We start from the raw sequence: 25,406 nt of genomic DNA on the forward strand, positions 1-25,406 counted from the left end.
CAGTCTGGAGAAGAGGAGGCTCAGGGGAGACATTATTGCTCTCTGTAACTACCTGAAAGGAGGTTGTAGTGAGCTGGGGGTCGGCCTCTTCTCTCTTGTAACTAGTGACAGGACAAGGGGGAATGGCCTCAAGTTGCGCCAGGGGAGATTTAGGCTGGACATTAGGAAACACTACTTTTCTGAAAGAGTGGTCAGGCGCTGGAATGGGCTGCCCAGGGAGGTGGTTGAGTCACCGTCCTTGGAGGTGTTCAAGAAACATTTAGATATAGCGTTGAGAGACATGGTTTAGTGGGGTTATTGGTGGTAGGTGGATGGTTGGACTGGATGATCTTGTAGGTCTTTTCCAACCTAGCTAATTCTATGATTCTATGATTCAAGCTAGGAGGACACAGCTTTGATCTCCCCCTGTGTTCTGTTCCTGTTCTAATTTAGGCAGACAGGACCTGTCTTTGGAGACCTCCGAAGGCACCTCACCCTCACCCACAGACCCTGTGAGGGATACAGGCACTCACAGTTAGAGGACTGCTTCACCAGCACCACAAAATCTCAGACTCAGCAGTCTGGATTCTGCACCAGGTACACAATCCAATCGCACTGCCAAAGCTGAGCCAGCCGTACCAATTTGCCAAAGTGACTTCCACAGAAAATACAGACTGGGGGCACTCACGAGGGCCCACTTGGGCTCGGATCCAACACACCCAGCTCGCACACTGACCCTTAAGCCCTGCTGACCCGGACTGCCAGCACGCTGCCAGACAGCTCAGTGGGCTTCGTGGGAGCTGGGTCTGCTAAGCGTGCTCCTTCCAGCAGCACCATGTCAGCGTCAGTCACTTCCACTGAGGGGCTGCACACAGTCGGCATGAGATCACGTCACCACTCCGTACCCAGGGAGGCCCAGCTGTCCGAACAGACTTTCCATGGGATTCACCCCAGCAGAGCTGAGGCATAACCCCAGGCTCTGTTTGTCACATTTTCCACTTGTATGCAATTAAAAATCTGCACTACTGCCTCACTAGCGCTGGTCTTAAAACGAAGCATTGAGAAGCTTTTTAAAAGACTGAGGTACTGACTTCTAGAGAACGGTGAGGCACTGAAAGAGATCACAGATATCTGCTACAATTACTCAACCCATCGCCCTGGCTACAGGGCTCCGAGGGGAATGCTTGATGGAAGTTTATTCTGATGAAGCTTTGATTAAATCCATTCTTCTCCACTGATTCAGGGCACTCTCCCCTCTGACTTTTCCTGCTTTTCTGCATGGTCGAGGCTTCCAGCTTCATGCTGCCACAACACAGGGTACTGACCATGTGACTGATGCCCTCAGAATGAATCAATCAGTAAGCACAGCACAGAGGCCAGAAACCATTGACAAAAGCAGCGTTAGCGGCAGCCCACGTTTGCTCTTCTGTAAGCATCTTGTTTCTCCCCGACACACCGCTCAGCACTCCAAGTGCACAGGAATTGGTACACGGGGTGAGCCGGAGTCAGGAAGCACACGTGGAAGAACCACACGTGGGAGAGCAGCCCAGCATTTTCCATCTGTTTCCCTGAGAGGAGGAGCCAACCCCAGGCTCTCACTGCTGCAGCACCAGACTGCAGCACACCTCATTGAGCAGGTTTCAGTGTCAAACCAGCTGCGTTGCCCACGTCTCCAGGCTGTGTGCTCCTACCGTGCAGCAGTGCTAATGTCTGCAGCTAGTGGTGACACCCTGCAGGTGGCTGCCCAGCCCCAGGGAACGCAGCCCGATCTGCACAGAGGAGCTTTACTCCGGTGGATGGCACCTCCACGTTCCAGAGGAGAAGCGCTGTCAGACACTGGCCTCACCAGAGTGCTCCTAAAGGTCTTTCATGGGCTCACCCTGATGAGCTCATTAATGGCACCCAGCTCCCCAAGCCCACACTGGATGGAGCAAGGACAACACATTCTCCTTCAAAGTCTGGGATGGCAGGAAGCATCACAAATAGGTTTAGGCTACAGAAACCTTTTTAGGAACGAAGAGGAGGTGCTTGGGATCTCATTTCTGATAAAAATCACTTTGGAAGCAGACTGCAAGACAAGGAGGAATGAAGTAAACTTATCTTGGAGCAGAATTGAGCTGATGGCATGGACACGTGCTGACGGACTGCACAGCAAGTACCTGGCTCTGCCTGCTTATCTGACACAGGTCCTGCCATCGGCATCGCATCCTGCCAAGCACTGCAGGCTTCCAGCAATTCTTATCTATCGAGCTGCTTACTGGCACTGTATTCTGATACACCACCACCACTTTCCTTTATCAGATCTGCCTGGATTGACAAGGTAGCCCTCTGCTTTTATCACAGCAAGATATTGAGCCACCTAGAATTCTCATATCCTTCTCATACGCGTTCAGATGCAACCAGTTCAGGAGCAGCAGAGAAGGGCGTGCAGGCACCCATAGCTGCAGGGCTCAGTCCCATTCCTCACCCTGGAGGCAACCCAGCCATCAGCTCCTGCTTACAGAATAAATACACGTGTGACAGTGCTGTAGGTGCTAGCCTTTTTCCTTTGCCCTTTGTTTCAGTAACACATCCGCATGAGACTCCCACGTGCCCCCAGCTGCAGCCCAGCACCACTGAAGCATGCACAATTTATTTCCTTCCGCAAGGAAGGAAGATATTTAGACAAATAGTTAAGTACTGTCCTCGGTAAAGATGCTTTTCTAAGTGTTGGCTTAAGAGAAATCCTACAAGGAATCACAGGATGGCTTGGGTTGGAAGGGACATCAACGATCACCCAGTTCCAACCCCCTGCCACGGGCAGGGCTGCCAACCACCAGATCAGGCACTAGATCAGGTTGCCCAGGGCCCCCCCCAACCCGGCCTTGAACCCCTCCAGGGATGGGGCTCCCACAGCTTCTCTGAGCAGGGAACAGCACAGGGAACCTTTCCACCTGCAAGATGAGAGCTCCAAGGCACCCCTGGAAACTCAGGCTGGGAGGTGTGCAATGAGCCACGCGCACCTTCTTCTTACCTGAGCTGTATCTGCTGCGCAAACAGAACATCCTGAACTGATCCGAGGAAAATTTCTTCAGAAAATCCTAAACCCCACCCACAAAGAGATAGCTTTAGCATTGTATCAAATCATTTCTCAGTCTGAAGTTCAAACCCCTCACGCTAGTTTTATAGAGTATTTCAGGCAAGCAGACTTTACAAACAGCCCGTGACCGTACTTTAAGATAGGATTAAAACTTTAAATTAGAAAACTGGTTTCAAGTCTCAACTAAAGTCTAATGCCATATACATATAAGATAGATGTGTATGCATAGATAGAAGACACCAATATACACAAAACGTCAATCGCGAATATAAGACATTGATAAATATTTTGTAATTATGACCAGTCGTGCATTGAAGAAAGATTTTTGCAGAAAACAAACCAAAGCTACCAGACCAAGACGAGGATGTGACCTTGCAGGAAAGGACAGCTCCCAAGTTTATGAAAGACTGGAACAAGAGAGAATTTTTCCAGAGCACGTGAAGAAAAATTGAGTGAACAGAAATAACTTTTATATATATATATATATATATATATATATATATTGCTGGAATTTATCTATGCTGGCCATGAAACCTCATTAATTTCACCCTACCACTTATCTAGCTTTAAAAATAATTTATTACCCCTACAAAGAACTATTTAAATGCTTGGAAGGTACGCTGATAAGGCATTCAATCACTCGGCAGCTCTGCTCTCAGCAAGAAGGTTGGACAAGGATGCCGATTAACTGCGACACCGCATTCCTGATTTTTAATTTGCAAGTCGGTGATAGGAAGTCTGTAACACTGAAGTACCACTGCAAATAAAAAATCACAGGGTGAAGTCGCTGCAAGTAAGAAAATGTGGGAACGTCGTTTGCTTAAAGATGCACTTTTTGAAATTTAGCTTCTGCTAGCAGAACACCAACGAGCCTGAGCACTGAGGGCAGCACACGTTGGCCACGTGCAGTCCCTCAAGTGGAGATAGAAGCAATAGAGGCAATTGGGGCAAGCTAAATCAAGAAACAGGCTGTAATACTAAACGGCCGTTTTTTAAATCAGCTCTGTATCACTTCATGTGCTCGGCACTCTCAGAAGCCTTATGCTAATAAGCGGAAGGGAAACAGCAACACTAGAATAAGGAAATAAATTCCATTGAGGAAAACTTTGAATTTGGGAAGGAATTTCCAGAAACCGGTTCCGTATTTCATTAGTAACAGAAGGCAGAGAGAGAAAGTACCGTAAATGTCTCAAGGCGGGTTGCACGGCCACGCGTCGCTGCGACGCGCTTGATTTTGGAGGTCAGAATGAACAGCCATTAAAGAAAACAAAACTAACAACAACAACAAAAAAAAAAAATCCAAGAAAGAAACACAGAGAAAGGAACAAGGGGGAAGAAAAATAGCGCAGCTGGACAGAGAGCATCCAGCACGGCGGCAGGAAAGGCCAGCCATGCCTCAGTGGCTGCCAGGAATGCGCTCCACCCGACACAAAGGGAAAGCCGCCGGCTCCATCCGAGGCCGTGAGCTTCTCAGAGCACGCACGCACCAAGCTCCGCACAGGGCTTAGCGTCCAGGATGCAGGAAGGCTGCATGGGAAGAAATCTGCCTCGCCGGGCTGCAAGTTACTTGCGGGGGAGGATTAATACTTGCTAACCATGTCTAATTGCGAAATTAAAAGACGAGACCGGCAAGGGAAGAGAGCTGGACTTGAATTTTTTTGTTGTTGTTGAGCATATTGCTGCTCGCTACAAAGAAATTTTTGTTCGCCCCCTGCACAGCACTTCCCTCTATACAAAGAAGTGCCACTGCAAAAATAGAGGGGAACATTTCCATACTTTTTTTTTTTTTTCCTCCATTGCATGCGTTGCATTAATGGTCACTTCTCTGCCCTGTCTACAACATCTGCTCAGACTCAGGAAACTGCCGTGAAAACTGTGAGCGATGGATAATTCTCCTGGGGGAGACGGGGCTTAACTGTACGCAGACAAGACAAGATTGGGAGAATTAAGAATAAAGCAGCTCACGCCAATTTAAAAGGATTTTAACCAGTCCTACCAAGGGGGCAGAGGGGAACACACGTGCTGAAGCTGCCTCTCAAGCTTTGTCTCGAGGAAGAAAATCACCCGCTTCTAGCAATAGGTGTCAGCTATCTCTGGAGTTATGTTGGTGCTATGTGCAGTGCATCACAGACGCGGTGACACAGAAACTCTGCTCTGTGCTGCACCACAAACTTGAGCTCAATCTCCTCGTGGACCTCCACGGGACAAAAGATAACCCAGAAGCTCATGAATCACGGAACTCCCTCTGCTTAAGGGCTCCCTCTCTCTGACACAGCAAAACGGGACATAGTCATGCGGCCTGGTGGTAATTAAAGCTCTGTGCATCAGCAAGAAAGTGATAGCAAGAAAAATACAATAAAGAAGACAAGAGACCAGTATTAACGGTGCTACAAGCACTCTCAGCTCAGCAAGGCCCAAGTTATGAACAATCCCTGAGTGAGAGCAGGCTTCCTGCATCCAAAGAGGTACGCTAGCACTAGGAAAAACACTGCTTCACTTCCTTCACTGTAGCATAAGCACATGCTCACATCTTTTCTCAAAATAAGACTGTGGTTAGTATTTACATATTACATATACAAATTTCTTTAACACACAGATATAGATTACCTTAATTGTTATGTAGTTTTTTAGTGACTTGGACATTTTTTCTTGGGTTCCTTTCACGTGCAAATGCCCTGGAACAAAACAAATGCATCAGGATAAGTTAGCGTGCATCTGAATGGGCACTGAACAAGAAAAAACTCTGCACGGAGATGCTAGAGTCACAGGAGGCAGCAGAAGTCAAGTGGATGTGTGCCAACCATCTCAATACAACACACAAGTTACTGTTCATAACTGCTGCCAGCAGTCCTGCACACCTCCCCATCCTCAGCTTTGGCTGGGTGAATTGCAGAACAGAAGAAAAAGTTATTCAGTGAAGAACCAGAGCGTGAGAAGAGACATTAATAAAGAAATAACAAAGTCTCCATTAACTAAATTGATAGTAATTAAAAAATAATAATAATTAAAAAAAGAAAAGGAAACATTCTTCAGTCTTCACTGAAAAGTACCTCACCCTTAACTTTCCAGAAATTTTGTAAGACTGTCAAAGGTAATCTAGTCCAGTGATAGTACAACACTCTTGAGACCCACATGATTTTCTGTATGTACCAATTGCTAGTGGCTGTCACACTAAATTTTTTTAAATTCCAAAGTTGTATTGTGTTGATACGAAATACCTTATGTGTAAAATTATCTGTGCATTGCCAATTGTGAGGGGTCTGGAGCACAGGCCTTATGAGGAGCAGCTGAGGGAGCTGGGATTGTTCAGTCTGGAGAAGAGGAGGCTCGGGAGACCTTATCACTCTCTATAACTACCTGAAGGGAGGTTGTAGTGAGCTGGGGGTCGGCCTCTTCTCTCTTGTAACTAGTGACAGGACTAGAGGGAATGGCCTCAAGTTGCGCCAGGGGAGATTTAGGCTGGACATTAGGAAACACTACTTTTCTGAAAGAGTGGTCAGGCGCTGGAACGGGCTGCCCAGGGAGGTGGTTGAGTCACCATCCCTGGAGGTGTTCAAGAAACGTTTAGATACAAAGTTGGGAGACGTAGTTTAGTGGGGTTATTGGTGGTAGGTGGATGGTTGGACTGGATGATCTTGTAGGTCTTTTCCAACCTAGCTAGTTCTATGATTCCGAAACTTAATCTACCAAAAATGTGGAAACAGCTGTTTGCCAGAATGGGTTAGACAGGATAAGGAAGACACTCGGATCTGAGGATCTGTTTCCTGAAGTTCAGTTTTAGAAGACAGCACAGAGCAAGTTTCTGAAAGGCAACTGGTAGCTTTTGCAAGTTACTTCTCAGAAGCTACTTTCTGAAAAACAAAGTATTCCTTCTCAATGCTTACGCTGAAAAATCTGACGGGAGCTTGAAGATGTACCAAAAAAGCCAGTGAGGAGTATTGTATCTGGGAAATAAAGTCATAGATGCTATCTGGGAGTCTGCTCAAAGAGGAGCTAGTGAGGGCAGTGGGGAACACCCAGGCAACACAAGGTGGCCATCCAGACCTTCCACCCTTACACTGTGTTCCCCTGTTCAGCTCTCAGCTGCGCCCCACCAAGCACACACAGCTGTCAGCCACAGCCTCCAAGGTCTGGCATCTCCAGAGCACTCCAGGCAACAAGGAGCACGCCTGCGTGGCAAAAAGAGCTGCATGCTAATTTTGCTCACCACACAGCACCTTCACGTAGGCATGGCTCTGACCTGCCGACACGATGGTCTTCCATCAGAACCAACTCTTTGTCTGCTGCCCTGCTGAGTTCATCAGATAGAAGAGAAATAACAGAGGGATTCAGATGGAAATGAACTTTGGCAGGCTGCCTGGCCAAACCCCTGCTCCTAGCTGGGGAACTTCAAAGCCAGATCATGCTCAGAACTGCCTAAATTCTGCTTGAAGAAAGGGATTTGTTTCTTGCCTGCCCATTGCAGATCATAGCAGAGTCTGGTGGTATGATATTTACAGAAGCCTACTCCTCACCTTGGTATGCTCCACACTGAACTTACTACCTACCAAAGGGAATGCATTTCTGTAGCCTTTGGGAGACCAAGAAAAAGGAGGACATAAGAAGCATCTGGCTTCACCTCCTGGCTCTTGCTGACAGCACTTCAAATCAGTGGAGATTCTCCACAGGGAAACCATCTCCTGTCCTATCCCGACCACTTGGACGTTTAATTTTGCACAATGCTCTGCCAAGGGTAGCAAAGGATCAGGGGATTCATAGGTTCAGAACCAGCTACAGAAAAACGCACAGTTCAATCAAAATCTCACTTTCATCATGATTGCCCCTATCACTTGATAGTGAGGGCATTCTCATTGCATTCAGGGCCCTCAGCAAAAACATGCAGACTGCCAGGAATACTGGACACCTGCAGCTCTAATAACTCCAGTAAAACCAACATACACTTTTGTTAAGGGAAAAGGAATAGCCTGGGTGTGATTTCTTTTCTAAAGCTGCCTAAATATTGACTGACTTCACTTTTGGCAGCCAGATTTCAAACAACTTGGCCATGATTTCCTAGTGAAGTATCAGTAACATCAGAATTTGAAATAACACTCCTCTTCAAGAGTTTCACTACTTAGAGAGAATGATTTCATTAAAGAATCACAAAATATAAGGATTTTCATAACTTTGGCTTGGCGCTCTTCCCAGAGTACAAGTAGTCTAAAAATAAAGTCCTTATAAGAAGATTTATCCCCGGTGCAGGGGATTTTCTTCCTCTAATGGGGATTGCTCCTCCAATTCTGAGCCTGCTAAAATTCTGAAGTCTGTTACCAGAATAAATTGTTTCTGAAGCTGATTCATTTGCCCTAAATAATTCATGCTATCGTCCTCCAGCAAAATTTTTTTGAATTAATGAACGCAATCTGTCAGCTCCTAGAGAACCTCAGCATTCAAATTGCTCTTGCAATCAACGTTTTTGTTTCCCTTTTTGAGAAATCTTCAATCCTCTTTAGTTAGTTTCAAAGAATATTCCCCCTGTAGTTTTGACTCCAAGCTCAAGAACTCAGACTGTTTTATTCAGCAGAAGGCTCCAGCTGGCAGTAACCGGTGCATCTCAGTAGAAGTGCAAAGAAATTCCCAGCACTGCAGGAGTAAAGCACACCCTGGAGGATGCACCAGCCTCTGGACAATTTCTGTTGACTTATAGCAGTCTCTGCACTGGGAACTGAAACTAGAATTTAAAATTCATCCCAAACAGTACAAATAGATACATATTTCCCGAAAAAAAAGAAAAAAGAAAAAAAAACCAGAATAATTCCCAGAGTGCAACTCTTTCTCAGACAAGTAACTCAAAGACTTCAACAAGAGATCTTGCACAAAGTGTTGTTCAGCAAGAAGAGAAAACACAGACTGAACTTAACTTCCTATTGCCTGCAGCACTTTGGAGACCATCCAGAACCACTACAACTACAAAACAAAGTATGAACTTCAACGTTTCTAGCAGAAGGACACCGCCAGTACCACCATACTATGACATAGTTCAGAGCACTGTGCAGCCCAATCTTCACTGAAGGACCATTGTGCAAGGCAGCAGGCAGTAGCTCTACACAATGTCAAGCAATCTCATAATGCCACAGACTGAGTGAGTAAAAGATAATTTGGTATAGTTCAGTCAGGTGTGGGCAGCAAGGTTGCTTCTGGGGGAAGGAGAGAGATCTGTAGAGGTTACACCAAGGCCAAGGTCAAGTTGAGTCAGCCACCCTCTGCAGGATGGGCAGAGACTGAGGTTGGGCACCACTGAGGAGGGCTAAGGGGCTATGGTGGTATGCCTCACTACCTCTGCTCTTCTACAGTGCTGAGGGGTGAGTGACTTGGTCTAGATGTAGCCTCTAGATGTCACAGACCTCCTTCTACCTTCCCAGCAGCAACCTCTTTGGCTGTGCCTGAGCAGACTCAACCGAAATGTCTGACTCACTCAGTCCTCAGCATTAATTTTGTCTCTTACTCATCACTCAACATAACGCTACTGGAGTACTTAAAGGAAAAAAATACATATATTTATAAAAGCTTATCAAAAACTTGCAGTGTTTAGTCACTAGAGAATCTGTTTGTTAGGTTTCCCCCACATTTCAAACCATGCAAAACATCTCAAGTGAGATGCTTCTCTGCAGGATCACAGCTGTGAGCTTGGTTGGCTCATTGGTTCATGCAGCTTTGCATCCTCTCTGTTTTCATCCTCCAGTAGTCCAGTGTCTTTCTCTTACCATGACTAAAAGCCTTTCATCACATTTACTATTTAATTCAGCACTCTACTTAAAACTTCCTTGCAAGCCCACAAGCAACTGGGGCTGAGAGAAACTGGAGAACTGGACTGGTTTATTCCAGTTTCAAAGCTTTTAAAACATCATGATCAGTTACCTGTCTACCTGGCACCTTCATTCACCTACCTCCAGATACTGAAGGTTCTGTCTCTAAGATGGGGAATTTCTATTTTTAGAAGAACATATAGAAAACATAAATTATTTCCACCCTCTTCCTGCAGGACTGTTATAGCCAAAATAAAATTTGAAAAGAAACTATCATAAACATACAAATTTTGGAGAAACTTAAATGAAGGGGAAGGAGATTCTACAGGAAGAACTCTTCTTTCCACATTTTTCATTAGGAGTAAACACTGTGCGTGGGTAATGCACACACTATTTGGAGATTGATCGGGATGATATTTAGTACTTCACCATAACCATTTCATAAATAAAGGCATTCATTGCACAATTTCAAGATTCACTCTCACTTATGTTTCTTTATTTAGTGAGGACAGAACTTGGTCACTGTAGCACAGCATCCATGTGTAAGGTTTCCCTCACATCTCATGCCACAGAAATGGCACACCTAAAAAAAAAGAAAAAAAAATTCCCTACAGTTCTACAGGCCTCTCAGGTGATGAATATTTTACTTACCAGAGTGCAAAAAATAATTCCCCCACTGCTCACACTGATGATACACCTCGCACTGTGCAATTTCATTTTCGTGATGAGGAAATGCGAGATCTATTCCACCGGAATGGATGTCCAGTTGCTTTCCAAACACTGCACTGTAACAATATTTTCCTGATCGGTAAGCAGAACACTACAGAAGGTTTTAGTTAAAAAAAAAAAAAAAAAAAAAAAAAAAAAAAAAAAAAGCAATATAAATACATTACTTAATCATTATAATGTAATTTCTAGAACTTTACACAGATCTTGGATATCAAAATTCAGCAGAACTTGTATGAAAAGGACCATACTGGCCCGCAATTTATTTTCCTCAGTACAAATGATTATTTTTTCTAATTTAGATTAAAGAAAGGCAAGCAGGACATCTCCTTTCCTTGTTCTGCTACAGTTATCAGACAGCTGCCTTCATCTGCAGGCAAAACAACTTCAGTGATGATTGCTTCTTCTATTTTGTACCCGCCAGGCCACCCAGAGCAGTGTGCCCAGGGCCATGGCCATGTGGCTGCTGGAGATCCCCAAGGAGCAGACTCCACAGCCTCTGGGCAGCCTGTGCAGTGCTCCGTCACCCGCACAGCACAGAAGTGCTCCTGGTGCTCTGAGGGAGCCTCTGCTTTCCAGTTTGTGCCCATGGCCTCCTGTCCTGGCACTGGCCCCCACTGAAAGGAGCCTGGCTGTGTCCTCGGTGCACCGTTCTTTCAGGGGTTTACAGATGTAAATCTGTATAGATTTATACATTTATAAACCACCTCAGTTGGGGCAGAGGAAGAGAAGAAAATCAGAAGAGGAAGACAGTGACTCCGTGGTCGTTCCCAAAGCCCATGCCCCTCTGCTTCTTTCTGCCTGCTCAAAAATCAGAATAAGCGCAGACCTTTGGAGACCTCAGCTCGCCTGTGGAGGCACAGTGCTTCTCACTGTAGCTCCAAAAAGGAGATCAGATCAAAGTCACATCAGATGGTTCCCTTCTGCGGGACTGCACCAGTGACCAATGCTCCTCTTTCACCTTCCCACATGTGCACTTCAAAGATACTTCAAAATTAATTCACCTCACTTCAAATGCTTGGAGATCTTTAGCAAAACAGACTAGTAGTTATTGCTTAAAATGGTACTTGACAGCTGACTGTGACAGCAAGACGCTTTACACAAAAGTCTAAGTTCCCCATTTTTCACAGTCCCAGATTACTACACTTACACTCTCTGCATGACTCAACACCTATTTACATGGCAAGAGCCTCATCCAGACACAGTACAGTAAGTTTTTACAGAAAGAGACAGATACTTTAAGTAGCATCACAATAGCAGATATGCAATTTTGTAAAGGGTTGTTATTTCTTATCTAGAGTGCACTTCTGTCATAGGCTGCACTTCAAATGCAGCATGCTTTTGCGTACTTCAGTTGCTTTAAGAACTGTTCCATAGTGCTGAAATTGTTTAGTGACATAAAATCTCTTTTTCTAAATGTTTTTCACTATCAGACAGTAATTACTGACAAACCTAGGTATACTAGCACAGCCTCTGGAAGAGAAACCTAAAGCTGCTGCTCCACCTGCTTTCAGCTTAGATTCCAAAAGCTTAAGAGAAACCAGCACAGGTCTCAATAATTTCTTATTAGCTTCCAAAGAAGACTTGAGACTAATGAAAACTAAGTACCATAATCAATCTTTTAGGATGAAAAGAGTTAAAGGCTCTTTTCCCAACACAAATTAATAGGTCATAAATTAATACTGCACAAAACAAAGCGCTACTATTCTGTGGAGTAAATAAAATTTCAAATTAAGAGCAAATTAATTTAAATCAGCTCTGAACAAACTGCTACTATGCACGATTTGCATCACAGAATATACTGCCACAGAGAAAACAGAGTATGTAAGACTGCAGCTGACTTTTAAAGAAAGCTGTGTAATGACAGATGATTGGCACACACATCCACAACTGCTGCTGAGACGAGGCCAGCAAAATCTCCTCCATCCCAGCTCCTGTGAATGTAATTCCACGCCCTGTCCTGCTGATACAGCACCACAGACTTGACCAGGTTCACTGGGGACTGCACGGAGTGGCAGACAGACAGATGAAAGACGTACTGTAACTTTCATGAAAACACTGGTTACTCAGTTCAAGTTAAAAGACTCCCTAATCAACCCTGTGATCCTGCGTGGCTTATTTTAAACGCCCACTTTTCTCTCAAAGGAGAGCAAGCGACAAAATAAAACAAGACGCTGCTCCGTTAAGGTGGTAGAGGAGAATTTGTGCCACACGTGGCATCTCCAAATTGCAGAAAAGATTAAAACAGATTCTTTCTACGGATGAGAAGAAAAAAGCAGCACTGCTGCTATCATAGTACTGTCACCGAAAAGAAGAAACAGCAATGGATTTAAAATACATGAAATCTGACCTTGATATCGTGGAGCATTCAATGTGCCACCCAGGCCTTCCCTTTCCCCAGGGAGAAGCCCACGATAACTCTTGAGGTTTGGCAGCTTTCCACAGGGCAAAATCTCTACCATGCCGCTTATCGGTGTCCACTGCCATGAAAAAGAAAGTCGTTAATGGGATATGTCTCAGAAAGAAAAAGCAAACAAATGAAACAAGGTAGAAATGCATGCTTAGTGAACTACTCAGATTTTATTCTCTTTGCCCAACTTTTCCTCCATCTTTTTTTCCTTTTCCACTTACACTGGGTTTCCAGTTTTTTCATCGTGTTTAAAAAAATAATATATATATATATGTTGAATCAGACTTCTGCAGGCTAAGAAGATGGATAAGAAGATGGATTTAAGATTCTTTAATACATCTTATCCTTCCAGACCTTTTGGCCTTCTCTGGTCTTATTTCATTTGCTTACTTACCAACTATTTTCCTAGGACAAACAGGTTGCACTGCAGCAGCAGAATAAAAAGATCCTTTAATACTCATAGAATCGTAAAATCAGCAAGGTTGGAAAAGACCTACAAGATCATCCAGTCCAACCATCCACCTACCACCAATAACCCCACTAAACCATGTCTCTCAACACAACATCTAATTCTCAACATTGTTCATCTGTTTTTATTAGCAGACAAAAGTTAGATTTAATTCCTTCCCCTACTTTTACCAGACCACTAGACCCAGTCATACATGGTGTTTTTGTTAATCTCACCCCCTTAGCATTCCAGTACCAACACATTTTTGGAGCTCGATCAGATGGTCACTTTTCTCGATCCATTCTAATTGTACTTTATTGACATTACATAGAGTCAGTTTTAATTCAGAATGTCATGCAATATTAAGTAAATATAAAAATCAATTACACCTGCTTCATCATTCAAAATTGATAAGAAATAAGGGATAGAAACACAACCTAAGTTTTATCTACTGAATCTTCACCTTGGCTCTTTCACTATTTTGCCAAGCCCTGGCTGACCTGTGCCTGCTCACTCATGTCTCTCTTGATTTTTTTTTTATTATGTTACTCCAAAAAAAAAAAATCACTCTTTGTCTTCTCAGTTATAAACTCAGTAACAGTCACAGAATCTTCAGAGATTAGAGTAAATTTTGTAGTAAGGGAACTGAAGGGAAACAAGGTAAAATATGAGTGGTTGAGGCTCAGGAGCACCTCTGGAGAATGCCTTGTCCAACCACCTGCTCAGTGCAGGAAGCTCAGAGCCACATCTTGTGGAACTGTGAGCACCTCCAAGTAGAGAGACTCCACAACGTACTGCTAGCATCCTCTGCCCAACTACATTCTTGTTTTGCACTGTGTGCAGAAACCCTGTGAAGGCATCAGGTTTAACAGCACAATGAAACACAGCACATCCCTAGCCGTACTCAGTGAGGACCCCGTGATACTAGGGAGATGGCTTCAGCCTGTCAGGAACTGCCTCTAAAGCAAATTCCCTTTGTGGGCTTTAATGAAACAACTCCAGAGCAGAGCTGTAAAAAGCTGCTGGCTGCAACTCACCTGAATATCACCTCCTGGGCATTTTCAGGAATTGCAATCAGAACATTTTCAATGAAGACACAGTGAACTTCAGCACGCAAAGCATGCAGGAGATCTGTTTTAAACTCTCCTGTGCAGAGACTCGATCAGAGCCAATTTACAGAAACTAAAGAGAGGATCAGCAATCCTGCTCAGCAGAACTGCAGAAAAATAGAATACAGTGGTACAGGCATATGTTACTACTGCCCATTGAGAGGGCTCACACAACCACTCTGCTTGTCAGTAGTCTGGTGGTAAGTAATGACAGATGTAAATGCATCTGGTAGCGCACACCAGTAGGGTGCAACTGCCCCACTATAACAAGGCATGTGATGTTTCCCTGCATTTCCCCTTGCCAACCTCACTGCTCCCTAGCGCAGAGGCTGAGTGCAACACCTCACTACTACTGCTTCAGACTGTTGAATGAAGGTCTATATATCAATACACCATGAGCTCAGACAAAGCATTAACACAGACAGATCGCTGCCAGGAACACAGGAACTTACCTGCTTCACCTTGTGTATCAGGAGAAATAGCAGTTAATACTCCATACCTTTCTCCCCAAGACTGTACATCAAAATAAACATTCCCTAATAGAAAAGAAATATTTAGCTTCACAGTAAAGATGGGGAACATTCACTCTGTTGATACAATGGAGACAACATTTCCCTGAAAGCAAAACAGAACGCCCTTGGATTTCCATTTGAAATTCAGAAATACTGCAGCAGTAGCAACCCACATCTTCATGTTCCTAGCTTTTCAGTAACTTAATTTACTCGTTTTGCACTGAAGATGTTGTTTTTTGGAGATCTCCCTGGGTTCTTCCCAGGACAAGTGATCCATCTCATGACTGAAATGCTACCGATATTGTTGCAGTTACAACACGCTTACATCCTTCTATAAGCATCAGCTCTACTAAAAATTTCCCACACATTGTTTGCAGGCATGTCTTTTACAGAACAAATGAGATGTCCAACTCCTGTTTAGAGCTAACAGCTCCCTCCACCTCCCTCACTAAACCTAGGCCAGAACTTCGGCACGGGAGCTGAGACAGCTGCTTATCACAATAAACAATTATGTTCAATATTGAACTACTTCTTATTTAGATATTGACTCAAGAGTTCTTCTGTGCAGTTGTATCATAACAAGCAAGTTGCTCACACCATGATAATCAACACAAGGAAAACCTGGTCCAGCGTATCTCGTCTGACCCCAAAACAGGATCTCTTTGAGCACTCGTTTTCCATGCATGCGATAACAAGAAGTTGCCTTACTACAAACCTTACCTTGAGAAGTTGCATAAGCCTGTCCCTTAGCAATTATTGTTTTTATGAAGGAAATTATCTGAGGAATGTTTTCAGTCACTCTCATATATACTGTAGGAGGAAGGACCTTAAAAAAAGAATTTGTAACAGTTCATTAACCCACACGTAATGCACTGCTGACAAGCCACTCCAAATTAAGAAACAGACTTTAAGGAGCATCTTTCTCAATTTTTATCTTAGCAAAAAAAAATAAAATAAAATTGCAAATATCATAAGAAGGTCACAAGCAGTATTTAAGATGCAGATAATATTACAGTGAAATTGAGGGAGAGACAGATACAATAAATAGATCTACTAGCTTTCACCAGTGGCTTACTCTCTGCTCCTGGAAAAGTCATCTGCAATTAAAGAAAGAATATTACATGTTTTGTATGCTTTACGTGTGAGTATTCCTGCATGATAGTAAACACATACTATCTGTGAATCAAGACTTTACTGCACAGGGCAGAAAGTCTGCGTTCCCACAGAAATTTCATTTGTCCATTTCCCCTTTCCAAACAGCCACGGTTTGCTTCCTTTCTCACTCTTTACATAAAAGATGTGCAATATAAAGCTTCTGTCTTCCCAGAAGAATGAAAAAGTAAATCACTACTCAGTTTCTGAACAACACTTCATAAGACAAACAACCACGTTTTGTTACTTTTTTCCCCCCTCGGATTAAACTGTCAAATTCAGATTCCAGACCAAAATAACTGCCTGGAAAGACTCTAAAACACAGAAGCTCAAGTGTCTGTACCTTTAAGGATGCCATATCTTGTTTAAAGTCTTCTTCATAAATACGAGCAAGAGCTGCTGGCGATATATTCATCTGAAAAAAGATTAGTAAATCAAAGTAATAACATAAAATACCACAATCTTTTATCAGACAGTTAACAGCTAATTGGAGGACTTACAGAGCCCCCAAGGTAAAGAGGCAGAGAGGCTTATTAATGTAACTAACATTCATGGGGAGGCAACGCCAGCTATTTATAACTTAAGAGCAGTATTTCATTTAGACTTCTGAACTGCCAAAATATTAAAAGATATCTTTAAGAGAAAGCAACCAAATATTAAAATAATGAATTCCTTCCCTCCCCCTATATTTTCCTCTTGAGAAGGTCATCTTCCATTTCCAGTGACAAGATATACTACAGCACATGGATATAAAGCTCATTCTGCCTATTGGCAAGGGACACTGATATCACTGATGTGTCAGAAAGACAGACCAGAGCCTTGCAGGATGAGACAGGATATTAATTTGCGGTGATTAAGAAAAATAAGATATTTCAGCTGATCATTACTCATGTATTTCAATACAATCAGGAAAATTAACTGAGAGCCAGTTCCATATTTTGCCAGGTGCAATACCTCTCAAACAACTCCATATTTCTCATTCACGAACTGACTGACAGAAACAGGGGTACTCACAGAAACAAGGATGATACTTGTCTCAAACAATCAGAATAGGTCAAGGCTTGAAAGATGGCAAAATCTGTCCCAGCAAGCAAAAGCATACAATATGATACACACGATACGCTCTACTGACACCCCACCTGGATTACTGCATCCAGTTCTGGAATCATAGAATGGCCTGGGTTGAAAAGGACCTCAAAGATCATCTAGTTTCAACCCCGCTGCTGTGTGCAGGGTCAGCTTCTACAAGAGCTGAGTAGAGGGGGAACAACCACCTCCCTCTCCCTGCTGGCCCCAACACAAGAAGGACATGGAGCTGTTGGAGTAGATCCAGAGGAGGGCCACGAAGATGATCAGAGGGCTGGAGCACCTCCTCTACGAGGACAGGCTGAGACAGTTGGGGCTCTTCAGCCTGGAGAAGAGAAGGCTCTGAGCGGACCTTACAACAGCCTTCCAGGACCTGAAGGGGGCCTACAGAAAAGCTGGGGAGGGACTTTTTGTAAGGGCAGGTAGTGACAGGACGAGGAGAAATGGTTTTAAACTGGAAGAGGGTAGATTTAGACTAGATATTCAGAAGAAACTCTTTACTGTGAGGGTGGTGAGACACTGGAACAGGTTGCCCAGAGAGGCTGTGGATGCCCCCTCCCTGGAAGCATTCAAGGCCAAGCTGGACGGGCCTTTGAGCAATTTGGTCTAGTGGGAGGTGTCCCTGCCTATAACAGGGGGAACTAGATAATCTTAAAGGAACTAGATGATCTCAAAGGTCCATTCCAACCCCAACCATTCTGTGATGCTTAATGAGTGTGTCTCAAATCTGAGCTTTTACATCTTCTCTGAGGAAAACCTACTGAGGAGGAGCCAACAGACTGCCGCTCTCTCCAGCTTGCTCATAATCAAATCATTAATACAATAAATCCAGCTTTTTACTAGTGGTAAAGATCCCAGTAAAGGGGTGGGTACCACTATTTGAACAAGCTGGTCTAGGTGGGAATTCTGGTAAAAGATGGGCAAGATGCTCATCCAGCAACTGAAGGAGGAAGATGCTCAGCGCTGAGGCAAAGCAATGCTTCTGCCTGCAGACCAAAGAGAGGGCTCTTCCTGCAATGTGGTTCATCTCAACAGGCAACTCAGATGCTACCTTGATCAACAGAAAGACACCCACTGGAAGACAAGGAAATCCCTCCCATCCAGATGGGCATCCAATTTATCTCTTCCTCAAAGGACCACAGGGGGAACAGAGCACTCTCCTCACAGACCAGATGCCCAACTCTCAGATTCCATCTAGATGAGCCCCACCAGAGGATGGACAACAAAGTCAGATATGTTGATCCTGATGCTGTAGTGTTTCAGGCACAGAGGTCCCCAACAAAATGCGCACAGCAGGGTACGTATTTCAAAAAGACAAATAGAAGATTTCTTCAAAGAGCCAAAGAATGGAGTAACTGAAGACATTTCCCTCAAAATCCCCATAGTGTTCTGACAACGAAGAAAAAATGAAAAATACATGCACATAGATTCAAAACAGTTGGGACTTTCTGTTGTTGTTAAAGAGTACTGGCCTTAAAAATAAAACCTGCAAGTGAAGTTTCTAAGGGAACAAATATATTTCTAAAAGAGAGTAGTGCTAGCCTTCTTTTCAGTGCAGTACTGCAACAGTAATCATTTATGTAAAGATTAAATAAAAATGATACCTGTCAAATTATCTGGCTCAAGCATAAGGCTTGCAACTGTAATTGCAGATCACTTCATTCACAATCCAGATTTCAAAAACCAATACAATGTTTATTTAAAATAAGTTTATAAAGCAGAATACATTTGTGGCATTTTAGGGTCCAAAAAACATTAAAAAAAGAAATTGGAATAGTCATTCACAAGCTCAGTTGTTACAAAAGCTCTGATTAAAAACCAACTACGGACTACTTACAGCCATAAAACCTTTAATTAGGCCAATAACTCAGAGAGCTCAGTGAAAAGTTGGATTGTGTTGATTTATTTTTTTAATTTACAATTTTTGTATTGATCCTGCCACCAGTCCTCAGTCTTGTCAAGACTTACCCATATATTGTGTCAGCATTTAAGTAGGCCGTGAACTCAGACAAGATTGAGGACAGTTCTCAAGGTGCTGACTTTGCAGCTAGATGGTGCTCGTCACCTTTCAGGAACTGCCCTCCACCTTGTGTGACACCATTTACATACTGTCTTTAACAATCAGTGACACAGAAAACAGACAGAACCCTGCAGGCTGAAAGTTTCGGTTTGTTTCAATTCTGGTAAAGGGGCATCATGGCTTTCAATTTTCCACCACCTTCCAGGCAAGGCGTGAGGCTATGAGGACTACTGCCCCAGGTGCAGCCAGAGGGTTAGAAATCTCAAAATGTATTATCTAAACAAAAAAAAAAAATAGTACTAAAACAACAACCAAACAAATGTAGGACACTTCCCTACACAATTAGCAGTAGGACATACCGAATGTTTGGGTCAAAGGCTGTAGCAAATACCTACCTCATTGGCTCTTTTTATGATCTTGTCATCTATGTCTGTAATCCCCATCACCATGATAACCTCAGTTTCAAAAAAACGAGTCAGTATCCTTCGGATTATATCAAACCTAACATAGGAGCTGGAAAAGAGAAAAACGGGTTTTCAGAGATGCAGTAAATACGAACAAAACTTCAACAAAAATGACTAAGAGCGCTAACAGCTGCGCAGATACTCCAAATATCCAAATACTTGGAAAAAAAGGTCTCAAGTACATAAAATGTTTTTCCAAAATTAGTTCAAATCTGCACAGAAGTCAAGTAAATTTCAGTTGAACTGCTCTACCCTCTTCTGGCATTAGTGACACATTACAGCAAATTTGCTCCATTTTCTTGCATCTCTTTATGAAAACACTGGGGTGCGTTTGGAACTGCCTCTTAACCAGCAGACTTTTCCAAAGAACACAATATGACAGAGATACACATGTAAGCAGTTCTCAAAATGAAAACCACCCTAGTCTGTGTAAGCTCACAGTTTCTCAAAGCCCACAGCCCAGAACAACATGGAGAAACAAACCAGCTCACTTTAACATCGCTCACAGCCAAGTGCTAGCTACAGATACAATTCATTAACACAATGCCACAGATCTTTCCTGACAGCAAAGAAGAGTTCTTCTAGGGGGTTATTTTGCTTTACTTAGACTCAAGAATAAATTTTCAGTATTCTCCAGGCTCTACACGACAAAACTGAACATTCAGTGTGGACAGACAGATCCACATACAAGCGGTGCCTTCTGTTGTCACGGGCTCTGAACTCTGAACTCTCAAAACACTCTTCAACTGGGTAAAGCCCAGTTTGTCTGAGAAATATCAAAAGGTGACTACAGGCTCTCAGTCCATCCTGCAAGATCGTGAGAAATCTCAGCCTCCCCTGGCTTTGAAGAAACCCGAGTGCACTGCACCTGCAGGACAGAGTAAAGGAAACCTCAAGACCTGCAGCTCTCCATGGCACCCACTGCCCTGGCCGGGCTGCACCCACAGTGTCTGTCAAAGCAAACATGTGTAAGAAAACACCATCAGTGGATCCGTATCCTTCTCCTCCGCTGCAGTGGTCAGATAACATTAAGAGACATGGAGCTGTTGGAGTGGGTCCAGAGGAGGGCCAAAAAAGAAGATCAGAGGGCTGCAGCACCTCTCCTACAAAGAGAGTTTGAGGGAGCTGGGGTTGATCAGCCTGGAGAAATCTCCAGAGAGACCTCGCTGCAGCCTCCCAGGAAAGCCCTACAGGAAAGATGGGGAGGGAGAGTCAGGGAGTGTAGTGATAGGACAAGGAGTAGTGGCTTTAAACAGACAGTAGGTTTACATTAGATATAAGGAAGAAACTCTCCACAATTAGGGTTATGAGGCACCAGAACAGGCTAGGCAAGGAAGCTGTGGATATCCCATCCCCAGAAGCATTCAAGCCCTAGAGTTCACTGGGGAGGTGTCCCTGCTCATGGCAGGGGGCTGGAACTGGATGGTCTTTAAGGTCCCTTCCAACCAAGCCATTCTGTGATGATTTCAGCATGTGCAGTACCTTAATGAAGAGAAATACACTGCTGATGTTGTTTGCACTGTGTCCATATTAGAAAAAGGCCTTTTGGAACGTGGCACACGCTACCAGGGAGACAGCTGGTATTAATACCAGCTCGCTGGGAGCAATATTCATCTCATGTCATGACACTATTCCAGAAGAATATTAAATTATTCTTTGGACTCCTTTCAAAGAGACAATAGCAGCATCAAAATGTTTAAAATCAGATTTAACAGTTCTGCAGATTTAATTTCCAGAGCATATACAATTTCTGGGCTGTTCTCTCTCCTCTGATCTTCTAACTTAATTGGTGGAAGAAGCACTGCAATAGCCCAAGTAAATCTCAGAAAGCAGGCTTCTTACAACTTCAGCATCAAACTGCAAAGAAGAAAGCAGTTCAAATGAAGCGGGTGCCCAAGCAGCCCAGAAAGCCAATGATACCGTGGGCTGCATCAAAAGCAGCGTGGCCAGCAGGTTGAGGGAGGTGATCCTGCCCCCCTACCCTGCACTGGTGAGGCCTCACCTGCATACTGTGTACACGTACCCATACTGTGTCCAGATGTGCGGTCCTCAGCACAGGAGAGATATGGACCTGTTGACGTGCAGAGGAGGGCCACAAAAATGATTCAAGGGATGGGACACTTCCCTTATGAGGACAGGCTGAGGGCTGGGGCTGTTCAGCATGGGGAAGAGAAGGTTCCAGGGAGACCTGATAGCAGCCTTTTAGTATCTAAAGGGGGGCAACAAGAAGAAAGTAGGGGACAGAATCTTTAGTGGGGTCTGTTGTGATAGGACATGGGGAAATGGTTTCAAAACAAGAGGGGACATTTAGACTGGATAGAAGGAAGAAGTTTTTTACAATAAGGACAGTGAGGCACTGGCACAGGTTGCCCAGAAATGTGGTGGATACCCTGTCCCTGAAGACATTCAAGGTCAGGCTACAAGGAACTCTGAGCAACCTGATTGGTTGGATTAGATGACCTTAAAAGTCGCTTCCAACTCAATATGATTTTTTTGGGTGCCACACCAGGAAGAATAGTATGAAGGATTTATCACAGAATGGCATGGGTTGGGAAGGGAATACAAGGATTATCGAGTTCCAACCCCCTTGCCACAGGCAGGGCTGCCAGTCGCTAGATGAAGTACTAGATCAGGTTGCCCAGGGCCCCATCCAACTTGGCCTTAAGCACCTCCAGGGACGGGGCATCCACAACCACTCTGGCCAACCTGTTCCAGCACCTCACCACTCTCTCAGTAAAAAACTTCCCCCTGACATCTAATTTAAATCTCCCTTCCGTTAGTTTAAAACCATTCCCCCATGTTCTATCACTATCTACCCCTGTAAAAAGTTGATTTCCCTCATGTTTATGAACTCTCTTTAAATATTAGAACGCTGCAATGAGGTCTCTGCAGAGCCTTCTCTTCTCCAGGCTGAACAAACCCAGCTCCTTCAGCCTGTCTTCATAGGAGAGGTGCTCCAGCCCCTGGATCACCCTCATGGCCATCCTCTGGGCCCTCTCCAGAAGCTCCACATCTTCCCTGTGTTGGGGGCCCCGGACCTGGATGCAGTACTCCAGACGGGGCCACACAAGGGCAGGGCATAGGGGGACAATCACCTCCCTCGCCCTGCCAGCCACCCCTCTTCTGACGGAGCCCAGGATACCACTGGCTTTCCAGGCTGCAAGCGCACACTGCTGGCTCACGTACAGTTTTTCCATCAACCACAACCTTTAAGTTCTTCTCAGGAGAGCTACTCTCAAGGAGTTCTTCTCCCAACTTGTACACATATCTGGAATTATCTCATCCCATGTGCAAAACCTTGCACTGTGCTTTGTTGAACCTCATTAGGTTCATAAGGGCCCACCTTTTGAGTTTATCAAGTTCCCTCTGGATGGCATCCCTTCCTTCCACTTCATCAACCACACTGCTCAGCTTGGTGTCATCAGCAACTTGTTGAGGGTGGACCACCATCTATGTCACTGATAAAGATGTTAAAGAGCACCAGACTCCAGACGGATTCCTTGGGGACACTGCTCGTTACCGGCCTCTGGACATAGCGCCATTGACCACAACTCTCTGGCTGTGACCTTCCAACCAATTCCTTATCCATCAGTTGCCTTCTCTTTGTCCACCGATGCCATCACTCCATTTATTTGGGTTTATTTTTATTGTGCCCAGGAACCAGGGTCCCAATCAGGCTGTAGCACACATCAGCAAAATTCAGGCCAATCTCAGCACTAAGGGAAAAGGTGCTATTTTCTTCAGGGTTGGTTGTTTTTTGTTTTTTTTTTCCCCCTTCATAATGAATTTACATTGAAATTACAGATACTGCCTCAAAGCACACAGAGCACCTGTTTTGAAGTCTGGAAGCACAACATGGTACAGAAAGTTGAATTATTCAGAGAAATAAGAAATCTTAGTCAGGGGAAGAAAAATAATAACACAATGTTTTTTCAGATTTTTCTTGAAGATCTCAACCTCATTTCCATTATTCATGACCTGCTGTGTTTGTTATGCTTGCCACAAGTCAAATGTAAGAAGGATGGAAAAACAGAATTCTTGTGAACAGATGCTACAAAGGTGCAGCACAATGAGGGACTTCTACAGGAAGGACACTATAGCAAGACCCATTGCTCCACTTGACTTCATGTTTATTCCAGCGTGCTTCCTTGCCTGTAGACTTCCAGCAGCAGCATTCCTTTCAGCTGTGCCAACCAAAGCAATATTCTTATAGCTCTACAGGTGGGAAAAAATTAAAAAATACAATATAGAATCACAGAATATTCTGAGTTGTAAGGGACCCACAAGGATCATAGAGTCCAAGCCCTGGCTTCACACAGGACCACCCAACAATCAAACTACATGTCTAAGAGAGGTGTCCAAATGCCCCTTGAACTCTGGCAGCGTGGAGTCATGCCCACCACCCTCTGGTGAAGAACCTTTTCTTAACACACAACTGACCCTCCCCGACGCAGCTCCACGCCCTTTCCTTGGGTCCTGTCGCTGTCACCAGAGAGCAGAGCCCAGTGCTGCCCCTCTGATAATAACAACAGCAGTAATAATAACAGCGGTAATAATAAAGTATGTTCTGCCATCCAGAACAAAGCAGCTGAGCAACAAAATGCCAAAACTGATATACGCATGACCACAGACACGGGAAGGAACAGTTAATGCCTCGCTCATTGAAGGGTTCACCTGATCAAAAAAGAGGATGATCTTCAGAGCAGGCATCTCGCTCTGCTATAGGAAACAACACGTGAAGGTGCTGAAGAGGCAGCAGCAAAATGGCAACACTGCTACTTATCTGCATGACACACCGCTCTGGGTGTGACATTCAGCCCTAGCTGTTCTTTCATACAACGGTAAGCGAAGCTTGGAAGCGTTAGTTTGGACAGGATAAAAAGAGATGAGTACCAGAGCAGGCAGAGCATGCAAGGCTTCCTACTCTGCCTTTCAATCAGAATAACAGGGAGAACCACTGACCAAAACAGACACTCAAGAGATGAAGAACGATGAGAGACCAAAAGCCGCAGTCCTCTGACCTGCTAAGTGCTGTAGTCATGATCCACTATACCACTCGATATGCGCTCTAGCAAAGGGACATGAGGGCAGAGCACACGAAGATGCCATACACTACCTGCTCCACGGCCCTGCTGTGCAAGCCCTCCTTCCTCAGGACAAAGTTTCATTAGCGAAACTCTGTTAAAGAAGCATCACAAACACCCATACAGAGGAAAGGTACTAGCAGAACGGAGAAAAACAGGAGTAAGAAACAGATTAAAGAACTAACAGCTCATTACTTAGAGCTATGCAGTGTGCTACAAATTACGCGTCATACCAACAGAAAGGGAGGGTCTTCCCCACTGGAGCGCTCTGACAGTCAGCCCTACGGAAGCACCAACAGCGGCAAACGCCAGCGCTGCGCCCAGCCGCCCGCCCGGGGCACCCGCCGCCCCGCACTCACCAGGCGTGCCCCAGGTGCGCGTGGTCGTACACGGTGGGCCCGCAGCTGTACCTGCCGAGAGAGCACACACGGCGCCCGTCACCCCGCGCCGGGACGAGGGCGGCACCCCGCTGCCCCCGGGCGCCCCGTTACCAAGTGGCCACGCCTTCCTTGGCCAGCACCAGCGGCTCTTTGCTGCGGCTCCGGCTGTTGT

At 44.6% G+C, this 25,406-nt stretch overlaps 1 protein-coding gene across 1 annotated transcript in view; it reads right to left on the reverse strand.

The window, feature by feature from the left end:
* The window catches only part of CARS2 (cysteinyl-tRNA synthetase 2, mitochondrial (putative)), a gene marked incomplete at its 5' end in the record, with an annotated part of 33,794 nt that extends 8,393 nt beyond the window's left edge, over nucleotides 1-25,401 (reverse strand). The window contains 10 exons of the mRNA XM_021401590.1: nucleotides 2,993-3,059; nucleotides 5,666-5,733; nucleotides 10,495-10,628; nucleotides 12,920-13,049; nucleotides 14,989-15,072; nucleotides 15,769-15,874; nucleotides 16,544-16,615; nucleotides 19,702-19,819; nucleotides 25,214-25,264; nucleotides 25,346-25,401. Coding sequence (XP_021257265.1) covers nucleotides 2,993-3,059; nucleotides 5,666-5,733; nucleotides 10,495-10,628; nucleotides 12,920-13,049; nucleotides 14,989-15,072; nucleotides 15,769-15,874; nucleotides 16,544-16,615; nucleotides 19,702-19,819; nucleotides 25,214-25,264; nucleotides 25,346-25,401 — 886 coding nt within the window. The remainder of the gene's footprint in view (nucleotides 1-2,992; nucleotides 3,060-5,665; nucleotides 5,734-10,494; nucleotides 10,629-12,919; nucleotides 13,050-14,988; nucleotides 15,073-15,768; nucleotides 15,875-16,543; nucleotides 16,616-19,701; nucleotides 19,820-25,213; nucleotides 25,265-25,345) is intronic.

Source organism: Numida meleagris, chromosome 1 (genome assembly GCF_002078875.1).
Source record: "Numida meleagris isolate 19003 breed g44 Domestic line chromosome 1, NumMel1.0, whole genome shotgun sequence".
NCBI lineage: Eukaryota > Metazoa > Chordata > Aves > Galliformes > Numididae > Numida > Numida meleagris.